The 22166-nt window shown below is 41.4% G+C and overlaps 2 protein-coding genes across 4 annotated transcripts in view; one reads left to right on the plus strand and one right to left on the minus strand.

Annotated features, from left to right (window-relative positions):
* Nucleotides 1-14545, plus strand: part of PPP2R5A (protein phosphatase 2 regulatory subunit B'alpha) — a 44476-nt gene extending 29931 nt beyond the window's left edge. Inside the window, exons 3-13 of the mRNA XM_083433108.1 lie at nucleotides 131-232; nucleotides 1358-1450; nucleotides 2775-2905; nucleotides 5113-5172; nucleotides 6798-6906; nucleotides 8135-8188; nucleotides 9243-9293; nucleotides 9607-9726; nucleotides 9807-9934; nucleotides 12087-12188; nucleotides 13223-14545. Of these exons, the coding sequence (XP_083289234.1) occupies nucleotides 131-232; nucleotides 1358-1450; nucleotides 2775-2905; nucleotides 5113-5172; nucleotides 6798-6906; nucleotides 8135-8188; nucleotides 9243-9293; nucleotides 9607-9726; nucleotides 9807-9934; nucleotides 12087-12188; nucleotides 13223-13379 (1107 nt within the window). The 3' untranslated portion in view covers nucleotides 13380-14545. The remainder of the gene's footprint in view (nucleotides 1-130; nucleotides 233-1357; nucleotides 1451-2774; nucleotides 2906-5112; nucleotides 5173-6797; nucleotides 6907-8134; nucleotides 8189-9242; nucleotides 9294-9606; nucleotides 9727-9806; nucleotides 9935-12086; nucleotides 12189-13222) is intronic.
* Nucleotides 14546-15750: 1205 nt separating this feature from the next.
* The window catches only part of PACC1 (proton activated chloride channel 1), a 63278-nt gene continuing 56862 nt past the window's right edge, over nucleotides 15751-22166 (minus strand). For all 3 annotated transcript variants that reach the window (XM_083433143.1, XM_083433141.1, XM_083433142.1), the window contains 3 exons: nucleotides 20541-20685; nucleotides 18458-18562; nucleotides 15751-16892 (listed from right to left, as the gene is read on the minus strand). In XM_083433143.1, the coding sequence (XP_083289269.1) occupies nucleotides 16731-16892; nucleotides 18458-18562; nucleotides 20541-20685 (412 nt within the window). In that variant the 3' untranslated portion in view covers nucleotides 15751-16730. The remainder of the gene's footprint in view (nucleotides 16893-18457; nucleotides 18563-20540; nucleotides 20686-22166) is intronic.

The following is a 22166-nucleotide window of genomic DNA, read 5'->3' on the forward strand; positions in this document are numbered from 1 at the left end:
TTTTATGTAACTGTTGCATGTCATATGTCTAAATGCAATAAACAAATAATTATAAATACATTAAAATAAATATTTGTGTCCTTCTTTGGGCACAATTAAATTAGCTTAAAATGTATCTATATTCTTCCAGATTGGTTCTAATATCTTCAGGACACTTCCACCAAGTGAAAATCCAGATTTTGATCCAGAAGAAGATGAACCTACGTTAGAAGCTTCATGGCCTCATATACAGGTATATTGTTCCTTTGTATAACTATTTGTATTCCCAATTCATGCTGTTTCTGTACAGTGGAACCTCGGTTTTTTAACATCTTGGCTGCCAAACATTTTGGAAGCCAAACACCAAAAACCTGGAAGTGAATGCTTCTGTTTTCAAACATGCCTTGGAAGTTCAACAGCTTCTGTGGTGCTTTTTTCCATTTTCACCATTCACTTTGCCAATAGCCCTTTGATTTTCGGTTTTCAAACGTTTCATGCAGCAGTATGCTAGTACAGTGGTACCTCGTGTCAAGTACTTAATTCGTTCCGGAGGTCCGTTCTTAACCTGAAGGCCTCCTGCTACCGCCGGAGCACGATTTCTGTTCTCCTCCTGAAGCAAAGTTCTTAACCCAAGGTACTATTTCTGGGTTAGCGGAGTCTGTAACCTGAAGCATATGTAACTCGAGGTACCACTGTAGTATGCTAGGGTAGCAGTTTTGGAAATGTAATATATACCTTTTATTCCTAAGTAACTATATAATATTGATTTCCCTTTCACATCCAAACTCCTTGAACTTGAGGTTTACTCCTACTTCTTTGACTTTTCTCAGTCACTTTCTGAACCCACAGCTTCCATTCTTTAAGTTCATAGAATCATAGAATTGTAGATTTGGAAGGCAGCTCAACTGAACCTGACCCTCACAGAATTATTGATTACCTTACTGTCAAATCTATATTTGTCTCTACTCTGTTCTCATTTATCTTGATTTCTTTGCTGCCCTGGATGCACCTAACTGTCATCTCATGTTTGATTCTTCTGTGCTTTGGCTTGGATACTCTGTATATCCCTGCTGGCAGCATATGGCCCAAAACCTCTGGGCACATGTGTGCTCAGAAGCACTCCTGGTATCTTAAGAATGGTTAAAAGGGGATCAGGAAAACATTCCTCTGCATCAAGCCTGAGAGAGGCTACACTTGGCTGCTGAAATATCACAGTAGATCAGGAAAAGAGGTGCTGTCTCTTTAAGAGCCAACACATTTACTTTTATTTGGAACAACTTCTGCTGGCCCTTTACATAGTGGATAAGCTTTTTACTACTTTTAATTTATTGCATTTAAAGGTATATTTTCTAAATGTGTCTGCTTTACTCTTTCCTAGCTGGTGTATGAATTTTTACTAAGGTTTTTAGAAAGTCCTGATTTCCAACCTAGCATCGCAAAACGTCACATTGACCAGAAATTTGTACAACAGGTAAATAGTCATCTGAAATATTTGTAATTTTGCTAATTTTGTATGAAGATAATTGGTTGATTCTAAAGAACCTATTCCACAAATGGAAAGGCTTCTTTAGTTTGCAGGAGAGCTTCAATCTAGTCGATGCTTCCGCTGGCAGAAAAGCAAGTTGTCTTAAAGGGACCCCCAGTTATCTGGAGTAGATTTTCAGGAAGCAGAGGGAGAAAGACTTAAAGCAGGAGCAGCTGATTCTGCTTATGGGAACTCTGGATTTGAGTCAATGTTGCATGCATCATTGTGTAGAGCAAGAAACAAAACTGTGGTGGAGAAAACTACTTAACATTGCCACTGAACACTTCAGCTAATTTAGCAACTTGGGGCTCATTTCATGGTTAAATTGACCTAAACCTGAGTCTTACTGAAATAATGTGCTTTAATTTTTTTTAACTATGCCTAAGTCTTATTTTAGCAGGATTTGCTTATGTAACATATCTGGGTTGTGCACATTCATTTCAGAGGCTTAGGTAGGCTTAAAGGTAAAGGGCCCCCTGACCATTAGGTCCAGTCGTGGCCGACTCTGGGGTTGCGGAGCTCATCTCACTTTATTGGCTGGGGGAGCCGGCGTACAGCTTCCGGGTCATGTGGCCAGCATTGATTAAGCCGCTTCTGGTGAACCAGAGCAGTTCACAGAAATGCCGTTTACTTTCCCACCGAAGCGGTACCTATTTATCTACTTGCACTTCATGCTTTCGAACTGTTGGCTGGCAGGAGCAGGGACCGAGCAACGGGAGCTCACCCCGTTGCAGGGATTCGAACCACTGACCTTCTGATCGGCAAGCCCTAGGCTCAGTGGTTTAGACCATAGCGCCACCCACGTCCCTTAGGTGGGCTTAGATAGGTATAATTACAACCAGTTTTAAGGAAATGTTTTATGAACTTATTACATAGCAGTAATATTGTTCCTGTTCTCTAAAATAGAGAAATACTTTTATTAGAACCAACCGAAAATTGATACAGCATTGTGGTTTGGTTGATCCCAATTAAAGGTATTTCCTTGCTGTAGATTTTGTGTGTTCCCCGACCTGCCTGAAGGATTGATGTAGCATCTATGCTTTTGCTCTTTCTTATGTAATGCTGTTTATAAAGAATGAATTCACTGAGAACTTCCCTGACCTGCATTTATGTGTGAAGTAATTTTTGACAACATGTCACTGAATCAATCCAGTGCTTAATTTTGGTATAGTTTAGAGGGCGGCGGGAGGAATTCGGGTCAAAGTTGTTTTTCTTTCAGTTAGGATTTAGTTACTGGGTATTGAAGTAATAAGCAATGCTTTATTAATAGCTGTTGGAGCTTTTTGATAGTGAAGATCCACGAGAACGAGACTTCCTAAAAACAGTTCTTCACCGAATTTACGGCAAATTCCTAGGATTAAGAGCATTCATCAGAAAACAAATCAACAATATTTTTCTCAGGTACAATATATGTAGTATTTGTTTGTTTGTTTACTAAACATACAAATTAATCTTGCAAATGTATTTTAACAAAAATAAAATTACTTGGCCACAGTTTTTTACTAGGGTGCGTATCCACATGTATGAGGATTTAAAAAAACAAAACAAAAAAAACCACCCTTCTCATACACTTGAAAGCAATGGATTTAAAGAGTTGCTGCTGGGTTAAAGGACTAGGGAAATATGGACTGTCTCCCCCTTGAGGTAACTTTCCATAACTTGAGAACATTCTTCCTATCTTCTCCATAAATCCCAAACTGACGTGTTGTGCAACCTGGCTGCTATTGTATGCCTACTTAATTCCAGTTAAACTGATTGAATTCATTGACGGATATGAATTATTCACCCACTTCTGAATAACATATGAATAAAGTGCATCCAAAAATAGGGGTTTTGTCTGTTTTCCTCCTAAACGATAGGTAGCTTCAGGTGCTTTGAAAGACAGCGTTGTATTCAATGTAGCTCTAAGTAGTGCTTTGCGTGAGCAAAACAATTTCTGCTGTGCAACAGGAACTCCCACCCCCCTTCTCCCCGCACACCCCATAATCTATCCTGGAAGTTTCCCCAACCCTCTGGAGGAAATTTGGGTGTGGCATGGGGGGAGGGGTGGAAGGTCCTGCTGCACAAGCAGAAGTTGTTCTGCTCACATATCCCCCCCCCCCAGTTGAAAACCGCTGTAAGAAACAGCTCACGCTTTGCATGCCAGAGGAGGTGTGAACTGCAGATAATAAAGCTGACTCTGGCAACAAGAAAGTTTCAGGCATAAACTATTATATACAAATAGCAGATTCAGCAACCATTGTTTGCAGATTGGAGGCTTCAAGCATGAAACCATAAGTTTGGACTGTTTAAACATCTGGGCATTGGAAGTTTATTTAGCACTTGGAGAAGTGTAAATGTGCAAGGAATTTCTTTTCCTTTTGAAGGGGCAAACTTCAAAGATAAGTATACTTTCCCTTGATCAGCCGTAGCTCCTGGGAAAGATTTATATTTGCTATAGGTGTCCAGTGAAGTGGTAATTCACATATAAAACAGGCAGGGCTTTAGGTTCTGTCACACTTAGGTTCTGGCCAGGATAAAGGAGAATGATCAAGTATTGCTAGAAAAGTCACTATTTAATCAAATACCGGCAGGGAGAGGTTGCGTGGGGCTAAAGAGGAAGCCAAAACAGCGAGCGGGATCCATCCCGCTGGCTGCCTTGGCTTGTGACATAGCCGCGCGCAAGCCCTCCGGCAGGGAGAGGTTGCGTGTAGCCTGTACGCTGCTCTTAGGGGCTGGGGGGAGATAATAAGATTTTTTTTCTTGATTCCCCCCCCCCTAAAAACTAGGTGCGCCCTATGGTCTGGTGCACCCTATGGAGCGAAAAATATGGTAACTTCTATCCATACAGATTTATGAAGAAAAGTGTCTATGTGTTTTTTAAAAGCTGAAACCAGTAGTATTTCAATGTATAGAAAGGCTGCTCCTCCACTATGAACACTTTAACTGTGCTTGCTACTTGAAACTGCACATTCTTGTTCCAGCCTTGCTGTGCTTTCTTCTATGATTTAGTACTAGACTCCCAGATCTGGTGCAAGCGGGGCTCCCCCTTCTCCTTTTCCTCTGGCAGCAGCGCAAATACCGTCTGCTACTTCAGTGTATCAGCTCTGGAGACATGTCTGTAATTCATATGCAACATGCAAGGGGTTTTTGAGAGAGTAGTATGAGAGAGTGGAGTGTCTGCCCATGTCTGTGGCATTGAATTTTCAGGGATGTAATGACATATCCATTCCTCTAGCGCAGACAGACATTTAACTTGTCTCCTTTTCTTTGTGGTTTTAAAAATCAATTTGATGGTTTTCCTCTTTCTAAAATTATAGAAATTAATCAGGCCTGGTTGCTGATATGGCAAGCTTTATGCATGAATGGATGTTTAGTGATGGTGACTTGAAACCGAATATGCAATATGGCTTAGATGCACCCCAACCTACCTCTCTACCTCTAGTGCTTGAGCATTGTTGTACAATATTGCAAATGGATTCCCTTCTTTCTAGACTAAAATGAAGCTGAGCTTAGCAAATTAATATTTTTATTTATTTATTAGAAACTGTTGAAGTGTGTGTGTATGTGTTTACTTTCTGTGTTCCATTTTGCTCATATATTGACTGACTGTAAATGTATCCTGACAGGTTTATATATGAAACAGAACATTTTAATGGTGTTGCTGAGCTACTTGAGATACTAGGAAGGTAGGTTTACTCTTTCGCCAGTTAGCCAATTAAGTGGTGGTATTATCATTATTATCATTATTGTTACAGTTTATTACTCACCCAAGGTCCTAGGGCAATTGGCAGAGCCATTTGAGCAATGTTCAAAAGATTTGGTGGATTTTGTTCTTGATTTTGCTCCCTGAGTGTGGAAGCAGCAATTCCATGTGTGTTAAACACAGAAAGAGGTGGTTGGAAAATGTAACCATAAATGGGGCTTGCTGGTGATAAATGTAGAACCAAATCTCTGGCCTCTGCCAGCCACTTTCCTCTTTGTAGCTTTTCTCGTTGATTAAAATGCCCCTCAGCCAAGCTCTTATAACAGAAGTGATCTTGGTTGGATATAAAAGGCTTGATGAAGGGACTATGGGGTGATAAATAGTGGACACAGAAAGGGTTTAGCACCCATCATCCATACTACTGCTAAACTTGGCCCTTCTCTGTGTTTGAGTTCCCTCCTTAGGTAAATCAGGACTGCCATAACCACTTCTAGTATGGCCCAGAATGGTGGCTATAAGTTGTAGTAGTAGTAGTAATGATGATGATGATGATGTTTCTCCTTTGTGTTAGCTTTTATGCCTCAGGTTGCATTTACCTAATGTACTAACACATTGTTCCAACCCTGCCTCAGGATCATCCCATAACTGCAGCACTGCCCTGGTACATTGTGAATCCTTTCCCTAGCTTCCTGTTAAATGATTTACACCATAAACTAAAATTGTAGAAACATCATGTGATGCTACAACTATGGGATGACTGCCAGGAACCGAGGTTGGCTGAATATGATGCCTGTGACAGCCTGTCTGTCTCTTCCTTTCTCCAAAGCATTAGTTTTATAGTTAAATTTTTAGCTGTGTGACTTTCACCCAAACCATTTCTGCCAGTTCAACTATCGTCCCATCTGAACATTGTTAAAGCAGAGAACACTTTTTCAAAACAATTCAGTAAGAGGATTCCTCATGGTGACTGGCAACTGGAACATTGCCTAATTTGGGAAGTAAGGTGCTTGAGTTGAAGCCCATCTTCAAAGTATTAAAAAGGGGGCACTCTGAGGCTCACCCCAGTTGCTATGAATTGCCTGTTTGGAGAGCTCTTATCTAAACTAACCCCCTACCACAGATTTGTTTCAATGTTTGTACATGCAATATTCACATGTCATGGAATAGGCTTCTGTACCCTTGTCATGGAATGATCATCATGCAGTTTGCATGTTTTCCCTTGTACTGAAGTGTGTTCCATATGGAGAACAAAACATCAGAAGTTCTTAGAAGCTTCACTGAGTTGATACAAACTTAGCTACATTGATTCTGCTTTGGATTGATTCTGCTTTTTGTAACATCAAAAGCACTTGCTGCTCCTGGTTGAAAGGATGGGCATCTGATTGCTGAAGAGGAAGGAGCAAGCCTGATAAACAGTTCCTGAGTTTTGCTTCCCTGTAGTCAATGTCTTCAGCAACAGGATTAATGCAATAAATCTTTACAAAGAAATTTTGGATTTAGTGCATTGATGGATTGATCTTATGCTACATTTTTAATATTAACTGTTCATTTTTATCTTTAAAACAGTACAGTAATAATCTTTCCTGTCTAATTTCTTTCCCCCTACAGTATTATCAATGGTTTTGCATTGCCACTGAAGGCAGAACATAAGCAGTTCCTTATGAAGGTTCTCATCCCTATGCATACTGCAAAGGCTTTAGCTTTATTTCATGCACAGGTATGTCTATCTGTGAATGCTACTGGATTTTAATCTTGATTGGAATACTCTAGGCTATGCAGATATGACCACATGCTCTGATTTTTATTTGTTATTTTTGAAAAAGTTAGCTTACTTTAGTTTAAGGTTTTGGAAATATTTCAGATTCAAGGCAACCCTCGTCACAAGCCTGGCAAATCTGAAACTATACTTGATGATCTGATAAAATTGATAATCTTTACTTGGACTTATGTGCAACTACTCACCTTATGTGTCTATTTTATAGTTGCCTTTTATTTTTTGTCTGTTACAATTGTTTTCTCTGTTTTAGATACATATTTTTCTCATGTACTTGGTTGATTCTAGGAATGTACAGGATTTGTTACAGTTGACCTATATATTACAGTTTAGAAAAGTAAAGCATGCACCCGGGAGACATGGCTTTAAGTAGTAGTAGTAGTAGTAGTTGTTGTTGTTGTTGTTGTTGTTGTTGTTGTTAAATTTGTACACCACCCTTCATCCATAGGTCTCAGGGAAGTTCACAACATAAAAATACAAGTTAAAAACACAAAATACATAATAAAAACAAAGATGAAATGAAAAAATAACACCCATTAAAATAGTAGTAATAATAACAATAATAATAAATGCCACCCATCCAACTGGGTTGCCACAGCTGGATAAATGGGTCTTTACCACAAGTGTCCTCTTGTTAGGGTTTTATTTTTGTTTTAAATGGATTTGTACTTGTGCTTTTAATTTTCTTATCTGTAAATTGCCTTCAGACAGTGGTTTAGAAGGCAATTAATGAATTCATTACTATTACTACTACTACTACTACTACTTACAGTGTCAGCAGTGATGCTCATATTCTTCCTCTTAGTATGTAGTTTCTTTCTCCATCCCCCTTCCCATACTAGGGTTGCATTCTCCTGGCCATCTTTCCTTGACTAGGAGGAAAGTGGACAACCAACTTTCACTAAACCAGGAGATCCTCTACTTGAAGCTCTCCTGGACCAGTTGTTCCTCCTCCCCTCACAGCAGAGAAGAATGGAGTGCTCGAGATCAGAATTTGAGTCCAGATCTTTCAGATCATAAAGTTTAACCAGAGTTTTATATTAGTCTCATTTTCTGTAGATTTAGTAATTATCTTGTATGGGCCACAAGCTTAATTGCCTTTTAAAACAGTGAAAACCTGTGCAATATTATCTTTTTCAACAAAAATTTAAACCTTTTATCTGTGTTTCAGCTGGCCTATTGTGTTGTTCAGTTCCTGGAAAAAGATATGACGTTAACAGAACCGGTAAGTGATGTATGCTCAGTTTTTGGTGCACTTGGTTTAAAAAAAATAATATTGGTTCCACTATGTTTGTGCAGCTCCCAAAGATTTGTAGGAGATAAAAACATGCCCGCCTCATTGTCCACATGTGTGAGGATTTAGAAGCAAGGAAGGGTCAGTGTGAATACAAATAATGATTTGGCTACTAAACCATGCCAAATTTTGCAAGCTTGATGGCTTGTTAATAGGAATTGCCTAAGTCATAGATCTAGACTTTGCTTGAATTCTGAACAATTTAAAATAATTGAATTAGCAAGACTCTTGAAATTACTACATAGACTTTTCGCCTCTGGGAATTTTACATTAAGCAGTGCTTATGGTGGACCAGATTTGTTTAACAAAGCCGATATTGATAAACATTTGACCTACATGAAAAAGTGGAGTTTAGTAGACATTTCTAGCATTACATGTATTTCTTGTCCCACAAATTTGTATCCCACATTTCTGTTGATATGTGCAATACAGACAACAAATGGAACCTGAATAAAGGTATCGTTAAATCAATTTAAGATTGAAAATTAAAGAATGGCGTATTCCTTTGGTGTTTGTTGAAAGATCAGTGTTTGTCCAAATAATTGGGAAGTGGGAAAGACTCCTATATGCCACTACTGGTAGTGTGGTTCCGACACTGAGTGAGCTAGATGGACTAATGGTTTATCTGACTCCTTGTAGTTTCTTGTGTAACGTGTAAATGGTTTTTAAAGTTACCATGTACATTTTTGTACAGATAGAAAAATAAATTCAGCCTTTTAAAAGCCGTGGGTTGAATTCCAAGAGAATAATAGAAGATACTATAACACTAATAAATGTATGAATTATCCTTCGAAAACAGAGCTAAAACAGTTTGAGATATGACTGGAACAGAACTGCACTCAAAGTCAAGATGCATTTATCTAAAATTATATAATTATAGTAATCAAAATTAAGGTAATCTTTCTGTGCATTGTGGGTGGCTAAATGTATAAATCAATCTTAACAGGTGTGTAATGACTCCTATTAAATTATTTTTACAACCTAGGTTATCAGAGGATTGCTCAAATTTTGGCCAAAAACATGCAGCCAGAAAGAGGTCAGTTCTTATTAATTTCCATATATTGAATTGCAAATAATAATAATAATTAACAGGCCAGCATGTCTGAACGCTGTTTATTCTAGCTGTAATATTGCTAATAAGTAGGATTCTACTCATATTTTAAAAATAATTGTCTTAGCACTGAAGTCCATCCCTTTGTGGTCGGTGTCTGTATATGGAGGTATCCCTCTAGCGCTCAAGAGTTTGGTTACCAAATCCCTCTAGAATAACTTGCTGTTTGTCACAGATCTGTTGTGTAGCCACTTGTGATGTGACTAGAATCAAGCCCACATGCTTTTCTTTATAACAGGTCATGTTTTTAGGTGAAATTGAAGAAATCCTGGATGTTATAGAACCAACACAGTTCAAAAAAATACAAGAACCTCTCTTTAAACAGATAGCCAAGTGTGTGTCAAGTTCACATTTTCAGGTATAACATGGCATTTTCAAAAATTTTAACAGACTCTATGCAACCTCACAGTCCTGATAATTCCTGTATGTATATTTCAGGTTGCTGAAAGGGCTTTGTACTTCTGGAACAATGAATACATTCTGGGTCTGATTGAGGAGAACATTGATAAAATTCTGCCAATTATGTTTGGTAGTTTATACAAGATCTCCAAAGAACACTGGAATCCGTATGTATTTTTTAGCATTCAGTCTTTCAAAAGTTCCTTCAGATATTCATACAGTAACTGCTGTGGTTGTGGGATAGCTTAGTTGGTAGAGCATGAGACTCTTAACCCATTGGTCATGGATGCTTTCGTTTCGATTCCTGCATTTCAGGGGCTTGGACTGGATGACTTTTGGGGTCCCTTCCCATTCTATAATTCTGTGATTCTATGATTTCAGGGTTGTGGGTTTGAGCCCCACATTGGGTGAAAGATTGCTGCATTGCAGGGGAAGGACCAATCTAGTTCAGCATCATGTTCACATAAAGGGTAGTCAAGTCCCTATGGGAAGGCCACAAGCAGGACATGAGCACAGCAGCACTTTGCTGCTCCTGCTTCATAGCAGCTGGTGCCCCTGATACTGTACGTAGAACAAAGGCTACTAGTTATGATAGTTTATGTTCCAGGAATTTGTTTAATCTGCTTTTAAAGCTGTCCAAGTTGGTAACCATCACTACATCTCACAGTACCTGTCAGCCTGCAACTTGGGTTCGTTTAACTTGTGCAAATTCAGCTTTAGGCATGTGGGGGGGGGGATTAAAAGGGGGCGAAGGGGGACGGGGTTCTGGGAAAAAGTTTGGCAATCCCACCTGGCACTGAATGCAATGGGTTTTGACTCTATGCAATTTTCGGTTTCAGGCACGATCCCCAGAATGCAACGCCCACGTCAGTTGCGGGCCTACTGTGCTGAATTCCACCATAGATTTGTATAATGACACTGTGATGCCTGCATTTTAATTTTCAATCCCTTTCATAAGGATTCCAAATGTGGAATTCGCCTGTTTCATAGCTGCCACACATTGGGTTGGCATTTTTGTCAAGCTATCTATCATGGCCCCAAGATCTCTTTCCTCACTAGTCAGCACTAGTTCAGACCTCATTGGCATATATATGGTTAGAACTTTTTTGGCCCCAAATGGGCATCACTTTGTGCTTGCATTGAATTGCAATAGCAATTTTACTGCCCATTCAACCCAGTTTGGAGAGATTGGTTTGTAGCATCTTTATAATCTTTTTTTTTTTTTTACTAACCTGAACAATTTGCTGTTAGTAGCAACCTTGGTCACCTCACAGCTGACCCCTAACTTTAGATCATTTACATTTACCAGTCCCAGTAAAAATCACTGGAGGGAACACTCTATTGGGAGACTTAATCTGTTTATTCCTGCCCTCTCCTTCCTGTTCTTTAACCAGTTACTGATTCTTAAGAGGACCTGTCCTCTTACTCCTTGACAGCTAAGCTTAACCCAGGAGTCTTTGGTGAGGGATGTTACCAAGAGTTGTTGTTTTTAAGTCTTCAGTACACAATATCTGTTGGAACACCCCTATTCACATGCCTATTGATTGTCTCAAAGAACTCAAATAGGTTAGTTGGATAGGATTTAACCTTGCAGAAACTGATTCAAGGCTTAGGCACAATCTGCACTATACATTTCACAGAATCATAGAACCAGAGAGTTGGAAGAGACCCCAAAGGTCATGGTGGCTCTTGGTTATCACTGGTAATGAATTTATTGTGTGTGTGTGTGTGTGTGTGTGTGTGTGTGTGCAGATTATGAAAAATAGTGTCTCTCTAGAAGGAGTATCACAAAATGAAAGACTGAGTGAAATTTGTAGACAAATCTGCTCAGAAAACACAAAAAAAATATTTTCTTGTTTCTTCAAAAGGTTTTAGATAAACTTAAGTTCTAACTGAGTCCTTGTAAATGGAAGCCATTATGAAAGTGCTTTCTTTCTTGCAATTGTAGCATTTATAACATTATTTGAACATAGGAATTTGTTGAAAATAGCATTCCCTATTTTGATGTTACATTGTGATGCATACCAAACGCTTCCAATATTTGAACTATGTAATATTACAATGGCAACAATCAGTTCAGCTGGATTAGCTGGAACTCCTTCCCAGCGTTTTGTAACTTGAAAGGCAAAAGTCCCCAGTGTGCAAGTTGAGTCGTGAAGCTGCAGATATTCAAGAGAGAACATCTGTTTTAAACCTAATTGATTATATTGCTGCCTTGTATTTTATACAGAATGGAAACAAAAGTCAGACATTCAAGACAAAGGTTGGAACACAACATTTCTCTCTTAATTTAACATTCTACTTTTCCTTTTCTTCTAGGACCATTGTGGCATTAGTATATAATGTGCTGAAAACACTGATGGAGATGAATGGGAAACTGTTTGATGAACTCACAAGTACTTATAAAGCAGAAAGACAAAGGTATTTACTTCTTTCACCCACCTCCATTTTGACTATACAAAATGTGCCTGAAAACATCCTCTAAATTAATGCTAATTTGACATTATGGTAAATTTGTAGCTAAATAAATCTCTCCCCACTAGCCTCATCAAGCAAACCTGATGCTGGTCAGGAAGGCAGCTCTGTGGCCTTGTCCTGCCATGCCAGTGGCACCTGGTAGAGACCTTGTAAAAGTGTCCTGGCACTGTCAGATGTGCAACTAACAATGACATGACACAGGGCCTTTTCAGTAGCAGCATCTAAGCTGTGGAACTCTTTCCACTAGGTAGGAGATCTGTGTGACCCCTTCCACTACAGTCAATACTCTTTAAAAACCTTTTTGTTTTGCTGGGTCTTCGGTTCCTTTTTTATCCTTTGTTTTTCCTGTCAAGACAGTTCCTATATGGGGCGTTTTGCTGCTTCTGTGTTGATCAGTATATTGTTTTATTATTTGATTTTGAGTTTACACTGAAAAGCTACCTTGAAGGATGTTTTGGGCAGAAATGTGGTCTAAAATATTCCTTATAAATCTGTTCAAGGAACGGATCAATTTTCCATCCAAGTTGCTGGGGCACTGAGTATTCCTGGCATAACATTGCCACTCATTCTCTCCTCCCACTTCCCAGTCCTCTCAACATTGGAAAGGACATTGCTCTAGGGAATTCTTTCAGAGAGGACAGCTTTTCTGCTGCCAGCACCTCTATTAAACTCCTTTATCTGCAGTGGATTGGAAAGTCACCCCAGAGCCCTCTGGGCATCTCTCACTACTTGTCCAGCGACCTGGGAAGAAGTGCCTCACATGATGCTGTTGGGCCAATCCAGGAGCTGTGTATGAGGTCCACTTCAGAACCAGTAGGTGCTGTGGGTCAGATGCGGCTTGTAAACTGCCAGTTAGCCACCAACAGGCAGTGGACACCAGCTCACGCTATAATAAACAGGACTTCTGATACGCCTGCTTTATCAAATTCGTTGAGTGCACAGCAACCAAAGACTCACATTGCTTTACTTTTCTACAGAGAGAAGAAGAAAGAGCTGGAACGCGAAGAACTGTGGCAAAAGCTGGAAGAACTAAAGCTAAAGAACGCTGTGTCTGACCAGCCGAGCAACACGTCCTCCGTGACAAATGCACAAAATGATCAAGTGCCAAATGAGAGAGACAGCCTCTCTTTGTGAGGCATGTTTTATACACATTTTTTTAAAAACTATGTAAAAATGCAAAAGAGAAACCTCATCAGTATATTTGAAATGGCCATTTTTCCCCCTCTGGCAAAATGTAAATGAAATTTTTTGAACTTAAATACAATAATTGAATGTGACATTATTTACCACAGCATATTGTAAATTTGTCTCTAATCATTGCTATATTGTCACTTCTGACATTTCATAGAAATGAATTTTATCATCCATGATGTGTGTGATTTAATTATGGGAGTGGTGAAAATTATGACTTGAAATTTTCTCTTTTTTTATTGTGTTGCACATAGGCATAGAAGCCAGCTATTTACATTTCCCTCCAGTGTGCTTTCACATTACTCCAGACTTTGGCTGAGATTCTGGAAGAAACTTCTAGGTTTTCTGTATTTTCTCAGATTAATGCTGTAGTTGTATTCCTACTTATATGGGAGCTAGCCCCATTGAACTTAATAGGGCTTGCTTCTGAGTAAATGTGTCTAGGATTGAATAGCAATCTGTATCTGAATGAGATATTCATCATCTGTCCATTACAGATTTCAGAGCTATTCCTACAAAAAGAGGTTCAGAGAGCAAAGCGCTATGGGGATGGAGTGTAAATGAAGCACAAGTTAAAAATATGATACAGCACATGTGAGCTTTATGATTGGATAAAGAGAAACTGTCATTGGCTTCCACTCAACAGTTGCTTTGCTGTGCTTGGCTCTCATGTCTCTCTTTAGTGAGAAATCAGTCATTATCTGTCTGGTCCTGTAACTGGGGGTGGAGCCAATCAATGGAGCTCCTAACTTAGCTCAGGACTCCTTCTAGAGAGCCTAGCAGTTTTTGCTTTCAGCATGGCTCTGCAAGATGGGCCAGTCTCTTATTAAAGGTGCAATTCCTATTTGGGTATAGAAACATCTGTGTGACAAAACAGTTCCTTGTTTTGCTTTAAGAAAAATACAGTGTGCTTATTTAAGATGGGAAGCTGACTCTAGAAGTCTTGTCTGTTTTTTACTTGATCAGGTGGTGTGTTGTCCTTTTTTTTTTTTGCAGAACTTTCTATCAGAGTACCATTCCAGTCTCTTAAATTGCAATTGTGCGGGAAATGGTTTTGTATTGAAAGATTGAGGGATTGAGCAGCATCAATAAAGTCTTTATGTTTGTAATTAGTGCTGTATATTACCATCTTTGTAGTTTTACCATGCCAGACAGAAGCTTGGTTGTGTTTTTGGGGGTGGGGAGGGCTCTCAAGAAAGGTATTCAAATTTATGTAAAATATAATGAAAGGACTGAACAAAATATGGGCTGTGAAACTGAAAAGGAGAGAAGTTGGCAAAAGAAATGAATGTACATAAGCCTCTGGTGTAGTTCTAAATGAGCCTTTGTACAGAGAACACAAGGTGGGATTCAACTGAGTCCCATCAGCGGTAGCCTTGTGCAAGGACCTTCTGCTTGTGCATTTTCCCCTCCCCCATGTGCCACCCCCTCCTAGAACTGTGGACCCCCAGAACTGTGTGGAGAGGGGAGGATCAGTCCATATGGCAAACTGAAATTGTTGTGGTGAGAAAATGAAGCTACTCCTACATTATATGATCCTTAGTTTCACTTTCACTTCATTGGCTAATCTCTTTCTGTTTGGCATGGGATACATACACATGGAAAGCTGTGTTCTGTGATCCCCCCCCCCCAAGCCACTGACATGCAATTAAACCGATTTGCTGTAACATGCTCCCTCTTGACTGCCCCCTTCAGGTCTGTCCCTGCCTTCACCCAAAGCTGATTTGGATTCTCTCTTATTCCATCTGCTTTTGAGCTCAGGATTTGTCCTTTGTTGCATCACAATTTGATTTCTGTGGACTTCAAATAGCAAAACAATAAAATACAAGGTATAAGAAATGAAAGGGAGGTGGAGGAACTGCTAAATCCAAAGACCTGCTGGGCTGCCACTGGTAGGTCAGGTGGTAGTATACTGGTGTGGGGGATTCATTCCTGACTATTCTCCCCACCACCAAAATAATAAAACCCAACAGGGGCTCCTTGTGTACACTGTTTATAAATATGCACGGATTTTCTATTAGGAATTTCTCCTTATGGTGGACAACTGAGATAGTCAGCAATGCTTCTCTAGGCATTTTGGCTAACTGGCTAGGTTCTGCTTATGTTGTAGAACTAATGAAGGCAAGATGTTAGTCTAATATTGACTAGCTTTTCAGTGTGCAGTTTTGCTTCTCCAGCCGTACAACTCTCATTACTATCACACGGCAGAATTGTACCCGTTGTACCCTGTTCTCACGCAGGCAAGACAAGGGGTCTGAAAGTTGGAGGGCCCTGCCTGTCTAATGGACCAACAAGAATAGTTTGAAAAGGTAAGTGTAGGAGACAGATGTAATTTTACTGAAAAATCTTCAGGACACAAATACATTTTAGTCAAATAGGAAAGCTTGATAAAAGTGCTTCTGTTTTGTGGAGAGAGCCCCTTTCAATGTTAACTTCAGTGAAAGCCAATCTAGTCTATGTATCCTCCTGAAGCAACTGCAAGTTGAATGTGGATTAGAGACAGGCACTGTGGAGTTCATACTCCTTCAGGAGGCAATGCCAAAGGCTAGAACTGCTATTAATACCATATAGTCAGCCATTGTTGACCATACTAATTTCCATCACTTGGGTGTGAGTCAGTTAAGAGATTAACACTGATTCAATACACAACTAGTGCCCAGAATTTTACTAGTAATATACTTTCTTCCTTTGAGGTGTGCTTCTCTGCTAGAGCAATGCTTGGGAGATTTCTCTGCCTTAACATTCAATCAGATAATCGTTCCTCTAGAACAGTACCACCCACTGACTGACAAACATATCTTAAACCAGAAGTACTGTAAGCCCTTAAAGCTGGAGTCTTTTCCCCCGAGATATTAACTAAAGACCCAAGAGACAAAAACCGTGCCTTGGGCGTGCAACATGACTTACTAATCTTAACTCTGAGGCAGACGTCCCATTTTAACATAGGCAGAAATGTGTTTAAAAGAGGCCAGTTCTGTTTCCCTGCAAACTAAGGGCCCTGTCGGTCTATCCTTCTTGTGAGTTCTGTTAAAATAGGGTTAAATACAGTTTTTGGAATCTTCCTAGAAGTTCAGAGCTTAGTCAAAGGAGCTCAGGTTTCTAGAAAAGAGCATGGATTTAGAAGGAGCTTCTTACAGTTTTCTAAAACTTCCAAGTGTCCAGTGTATTGTACTCCAGTTAAGCAAGTCGTCCTTCTGCCATTGCAGCTTTTCTGTCCAAGGTACCTGAAGGCTAGTTTAGTCTCAGGCCACCCGTGTTCCCCAGTGTAACAGAAAACTCAGTAGCGCTGAGCCCTCAGCTTATGTGGTTCAAGGCTTGAGTTCTTCTCTGAAGGTGCCGCTTCCGGATTTTTATCATCCACTTCACACTGAGTTTGGCAAAATCGGCTGCTTTGAACAAAGCCAAGAAGATGCCGCATAGAATTGCAATCATGTTCCAAGCATTTGCAGTGACAATCTATTGAAAGAGAAAGTTGAGAAAGAGGTAAGTTTACAATGCAGGTTTTCTTCCTCATAGCTATATATTTTTGACCTTCATTGCAGGTATTTTAACTAATATTTTGATTTGTAGTTACTGTAAGTGAAAGCTCTTAATAGCTTCAGCCTCCCCCACCGCATCCCAGCCACCCGAGGAAGAAAAGTTGCACTCTTAACACCATTTTCCTCCATGCACAATCATCCATGTCCAGGGGCTGAGAATAAATTGCCCTCTTGGGAATGTAACAGCCCCGCTGATCAGATCAGACCAAAGACCTATCTGATCCAGTTGGCACTGTGTTTCGTAGCCCTCTCTTGTTCTTGTTCCCCAGTAACTGGTATTCAGAGCCACACTGCCTCTTAACACTGGAGGCAAAACAGAGAGAGCTGTTTCTCTGAAGAACATTTTCCAAGCAGTCTTTCCAAGCCTGCTGCCTGATGTCCCTTCACCATTAATGATTGAGGCAGGAACCTACATACAGGTCTAGTTTGCACATCAAGCTAAGCCAAAGCCAAGTGTGGGTGCTTCTGGAGATGAAACACAGCCTACTTTCTTCCTCCCGTGTGTTGATGGAACACACAAAGGGGGTCATGGAGTTGTGTGGGCTAATCCAACTCCCAATGCCAATGGTGGTCATTCTTCTCCCATGCCATGTGCAGAAGATCTGTATACTTACCACTGTTGTATGCAATTAGATATCTGCTTCACATTTTTTGGGGGGCTGCTAATTGGTCTAGGGGCCCCTGCTTGCGTGGAGAACTTCTACACACACACATGGGCACATCTGTATTTACCATATTTAATTTATAACCCATGCAAGGAGTTCAAGGTGGCACATTTCAGTGGTCCTTCCATATTAAAAACAGTGATGACATTACTTGCACATACATAACATTTAGCGTCAAGGACAAGTTATCCTAACCTTGTTTTGGAATGTGCGGGTAGCGGTGAGTAGTGAGCATTCACATTTTGCCCTAAATGCAATCCTCTTCCATGATGGATCCTCATACTTTTTAAGCTGAGAGTCACCAAGCTAGGATAGAGCATGATGCTCTTAATCTCAAGGTCATGAGTTTGAGCCCCCCATTGGGAAAAAGATCCCTGCAGGGCAGGGGGTTGGACTGGATGACCCTTGCGGTCCCTTCCAACGCTACAATTCTATGAACAACCCTATGAGGTAGATTAGGCTGAGAAGCAATGACTGGCCCAAGGTCACGCAGTGAGCTTCCTGGCTCAGTGGGGATTTGAACCCAGGTCCCCCAGGTCCTAGTCTGACACTCTAACCATTATACCATGCTGGCTCTCCCATAGAGCCTCTTCCCATGCTTGTCAAGTTTTGGACAGCAGGGGAGAGAGATGGCTATGGCACACGTTGTCATGGGAACAGGACTAGTCCATACAGCGCCCCAATTCCCACCTTCCTGGTCACACATTCTTTAAACAACCCCAATTAAAGCCATCTACTCAATTTCCAATCATTGTGGACATTTCTGTTTAGCTTTTTAAGAGAAACAAGCCAGAAGCCTTGCATCTAGTTTACTCACATCTTGAACTTCCTGAATAAAAGGGTCTTTCCATTCGAATACAACAAAGAAGAGTTGGTCGCCGCTTGCTTTTGCTCTTCGTTCAATGTAGTTCACCACACTGATCTGGCGACAGGGCAAGGGGGGAAAGATTATTGCCGTTAGTGTGTCATATAATCCGCTCCAGAATACATATTCCCAGTTTAAAGGGTTAGAAATCTAAAAGCCGAACATCAAAAAGACAAAGGATATCGAACTGATGGGCCATTTTGAGGCTAGACTTCAGTGAACAAAACCACACTCTGAAGTTGCTACTCAAGAACACTGCTGGGCCAGGCTAATGGTCCATCTTTTCTCACAATGGCCAACCAGATGGTGATGATGTTTTCTCAAATTTGTATACCACCCTTCATCTGCAGATGCCCATGGGAAGCTTGCACACAGAACTCGATTGCATCAGAGATCTTCCCCATTTGCCTTTGACAGAGGAGGCAGAATGCAGCCATTATGTCTGATAGCCATCAATAGCTTTTATCCTCTAGCATCCTCTGCCTCTTGCCATGCACTTCGTAAAAAATTGGGGGTGCCGATTTTATCACGTTCTTCCAAGGGACAAGTAGCTTTTTCCAAACATGCTACAGATTCAGGACAGAAGCATGTGGGGAATTCTAAAAAACAGTTTCATTCAGCTCACAAAGGAAACCATTGCCTGGCATTCATGGCTGCCTCTTGTAACTATTTACTTTTGGGATTTTGTCCTTTTCTACTCCAATATGGGAGCTCAAGGTGACCTAAGTCTTATAACTCGGTACCTGCACGACCCCCCCCCCTGGGAAAATGCGTTCAAACCACCGAGTAAAGAAAACAACAGCAGAGCACAAAAGGGGGAGCCATGCAATCAAATGGAACAAAACACAAGGTCTTGAGCTGGTGCCGTAAGACCATCTATGAAAGAGAGAGGTGGCTCTCTTAAGGACAGAGTGAAGTCCACAACCTGGAGACCAAGGGCAGCCGTCCTCCCCGCCCACGGAGATAACACACTCATGCACACAGTTTGTTGAGAAACGAAAGCCAAACACCGATGATCACTGAAGACCCTCAAGACCCCCTCCTCCTGTCACATCTGCTGCTCCCTGGCTGCACTCAGGATGCCTTCGACTGTGGTTTACAAGAGAGACCCAAGAACTGCTGCATCTGTTTTTTCACAGACACATTACTTAATGTGAAGACACTGGCGGAAATGCACTGAGCGCAAAGGAGCTGAGGGGTGGCGGGTGGTGAGGGAGAGAGAGGAGTTATGCCCAGTCGCTTTGCCCTTGCTAAACTGGAAGGGTGGACAGGTCCTTAACAAGGGAGACTCACCTTCCCTAAAGGCTGAGAATCTCTTTCTGATCTTTGTGAAACATCCTAGCCTTCAGCAAGCAGAGGGAGCAAAGAGGGAACAGTTGCAGGTTGAATTTAAAGAGAAAGAGAGTCAAGACATTTAAACAAGAGTTCTGTGCAACATTTGCTCTTAGTATCTGATAGGTGTGCTTCTTGTGTTCAATCCCTGCTTGCTTCCAATCTCCTCTATTTATATTCAATCAATCTGCAATGCAGAGCTCGTGGCTACAGCACTCAGCCTGGCTTTTTGTCTCTCCTTCCATTGCTACTCCCCGTCTCCCTGCTTTGGGTTAACATCCTTCCTGAGGAAAGGTTTTAGGTGACACCTGCTTGCTATTTTCTGATCACTTGGTCAGTCCTCATCCTTGCCTGGCTGTGGATTTTGGATTTCTTACAAAAGCACCAGGAATCTCCGGAGCTCACGATCATCCAAAAGAAAAATCTGCTCTCTCAAGTGCTGCCCATGAACTTCTTGACACTCTGGGAAGTGGGAAGTGCACGAGAAGGACAGAGAACGTGCAGGATGAAGAGTCACTAAAGCACAAATGCTGAGCTGCATCCTCTGTCACTCCGATTAGTCTCTGGCACCGTGTCCCTTATGGGAGCAGAAGGAGAACGAGGTGGCACTACATCTTGCAGAAAGCGCTTGCGGAATCAAGAACCTGCATGGTGTGAACACCCCACCCCCAGCAATGAAAGCTGTGTTTTGCTGCCTCCTTACCTCCTGCCTGAATTCAACCGTCTCCCGGCCATCTTCTTCTTTCGTTTTCACCAGAGACATTTTGACCCAGGTTCGGAAACCACTGGAAAACTTCCAGCTGGAGTAGGAACTCTCACAGGCCTTCATAAAGTCTGGCTTGTTTCGACTGCGGTAGAAGGAGGTAGTGTTAGTTTGGGAAACAAAAAGAAGCTGACACGTTCTGTGTAAGGACCTTGGTGGTGTGGAAATTTAGCAAGTGGTAGTGTTGGCTTTATAGGCGTTGGTTATCGGTTTTGCTACAAGAACCCCCAATTAACTATACAGTGGTACCTCGAGTTATATACGCTTCAGGTTACATATGCTTCAGGTTACAGACTCCGCTAACCCAGAAATAGTGCTTCAGGTTAAGAACTTTGGTTCAGGATGAGAACAGAAATCGTGCTCCGGCAGCGCGGCAGCAGCAGGAGGCCCCATTAGCTAAAGTGGTGCTTCAGGTTAAGAACAGTTTCAGGCTAAGTACGGACCTCCGGAACGAATTAAGTACTTAACCTGAGATAAGCCCTTTTGTGCGTTGGGGTGCGTATTATCCTTACAATACCCCTCCTAGGTAAAAAAGGTGAAGGACCCCTGGAGTCAAAGTCCAGTCAAAGGTGACTATGGGGTTGCAGAGCTCATCTTGCTTTTAGGCCGGCGTTTGTCCGCAGACAGCTTTCTGGGTCATGTGGCCAGCATGGCTAAACTGCTTCTGGCGCAATGGAACACCCTAATGGAAACCAGAGTGCACGGAAACGGTATTTACCTTCCCGCTTGTGCTGGTATGCTTTTGAACTGCTAGGTTGACAGGAGCTGGGATAGAGCAACGGGAGCTAAGCCCTTCCCGAGGATTTGAACCACTGACCTTCTTATTGGCAAGCCCAAGAGGCTCAGTGGTTTAGACCAAGGCACCACCTGCATCCCCAACAGCCCTCCTAAGGTAGGGCAGTGCTATTATCCCAATACTGCAGATGTGGGAATGAGAAACTGAGTCTGCCTAAGGCGGTGAGTTCACGCAGAAGGCAGATCTGGATACTTCGTGACTTGTAGCTTAGACTTTTAGCTAACACACTCTTTGAGTCTTGAATTCACTTAAGCGGAATTCCACAGTGACCACTTTCTTGTCAGACAAAACCGAAAAGGCACATTTTGAAGGCTTGTGTCTAGCAGCTGTGAGATGTGATTTCACAATGAGAATGCCTTGAAACACGTGCAGAGTGGCTTCCCTTGGTGGCTACATAACCACAGCCAGGCCTAGAGCACCTGAAATTTGGAAGCGCATAGGTACAAAACATAAAACTCTCCTTCACTGGAGGCACTGTAGCAAAGGCTGGACAACCATCTGTCAGGGATGCTGCACTGAGCAGAGGGTTGTCCCAGATGACCTTCAGCATCCCTCCCCTTCCACCAATGAGGCGTGAGTTCCCTCTAGATTCCAGCCCCTGTATGGAAAGTCATCTACATTTGCAGACAAATGTAATGGGCACACCAACAGCAGGGAGATGAGAGTTGCGGCATTCAACTCTTCCATGACATCTGAAATCAATTTTCCATTCTGTGTTCTTCCAAGGCATTCAGCCTAACTCGCACGAAGAGCCATTCTGACAGATACAT

The sequence above is a fragment of the Podarcis tiliguerta genome (assembly GCF_965153285.1).
Source record: "Podarcis tiliguerta genome assembly, chromosome: 3".
Lineage (NCBI taxonomy): Eukaryota > Metazoa > Chordata > Lepidosauria > Squamata > Lacertidae > Podarcis > Podarcis tiliguerta.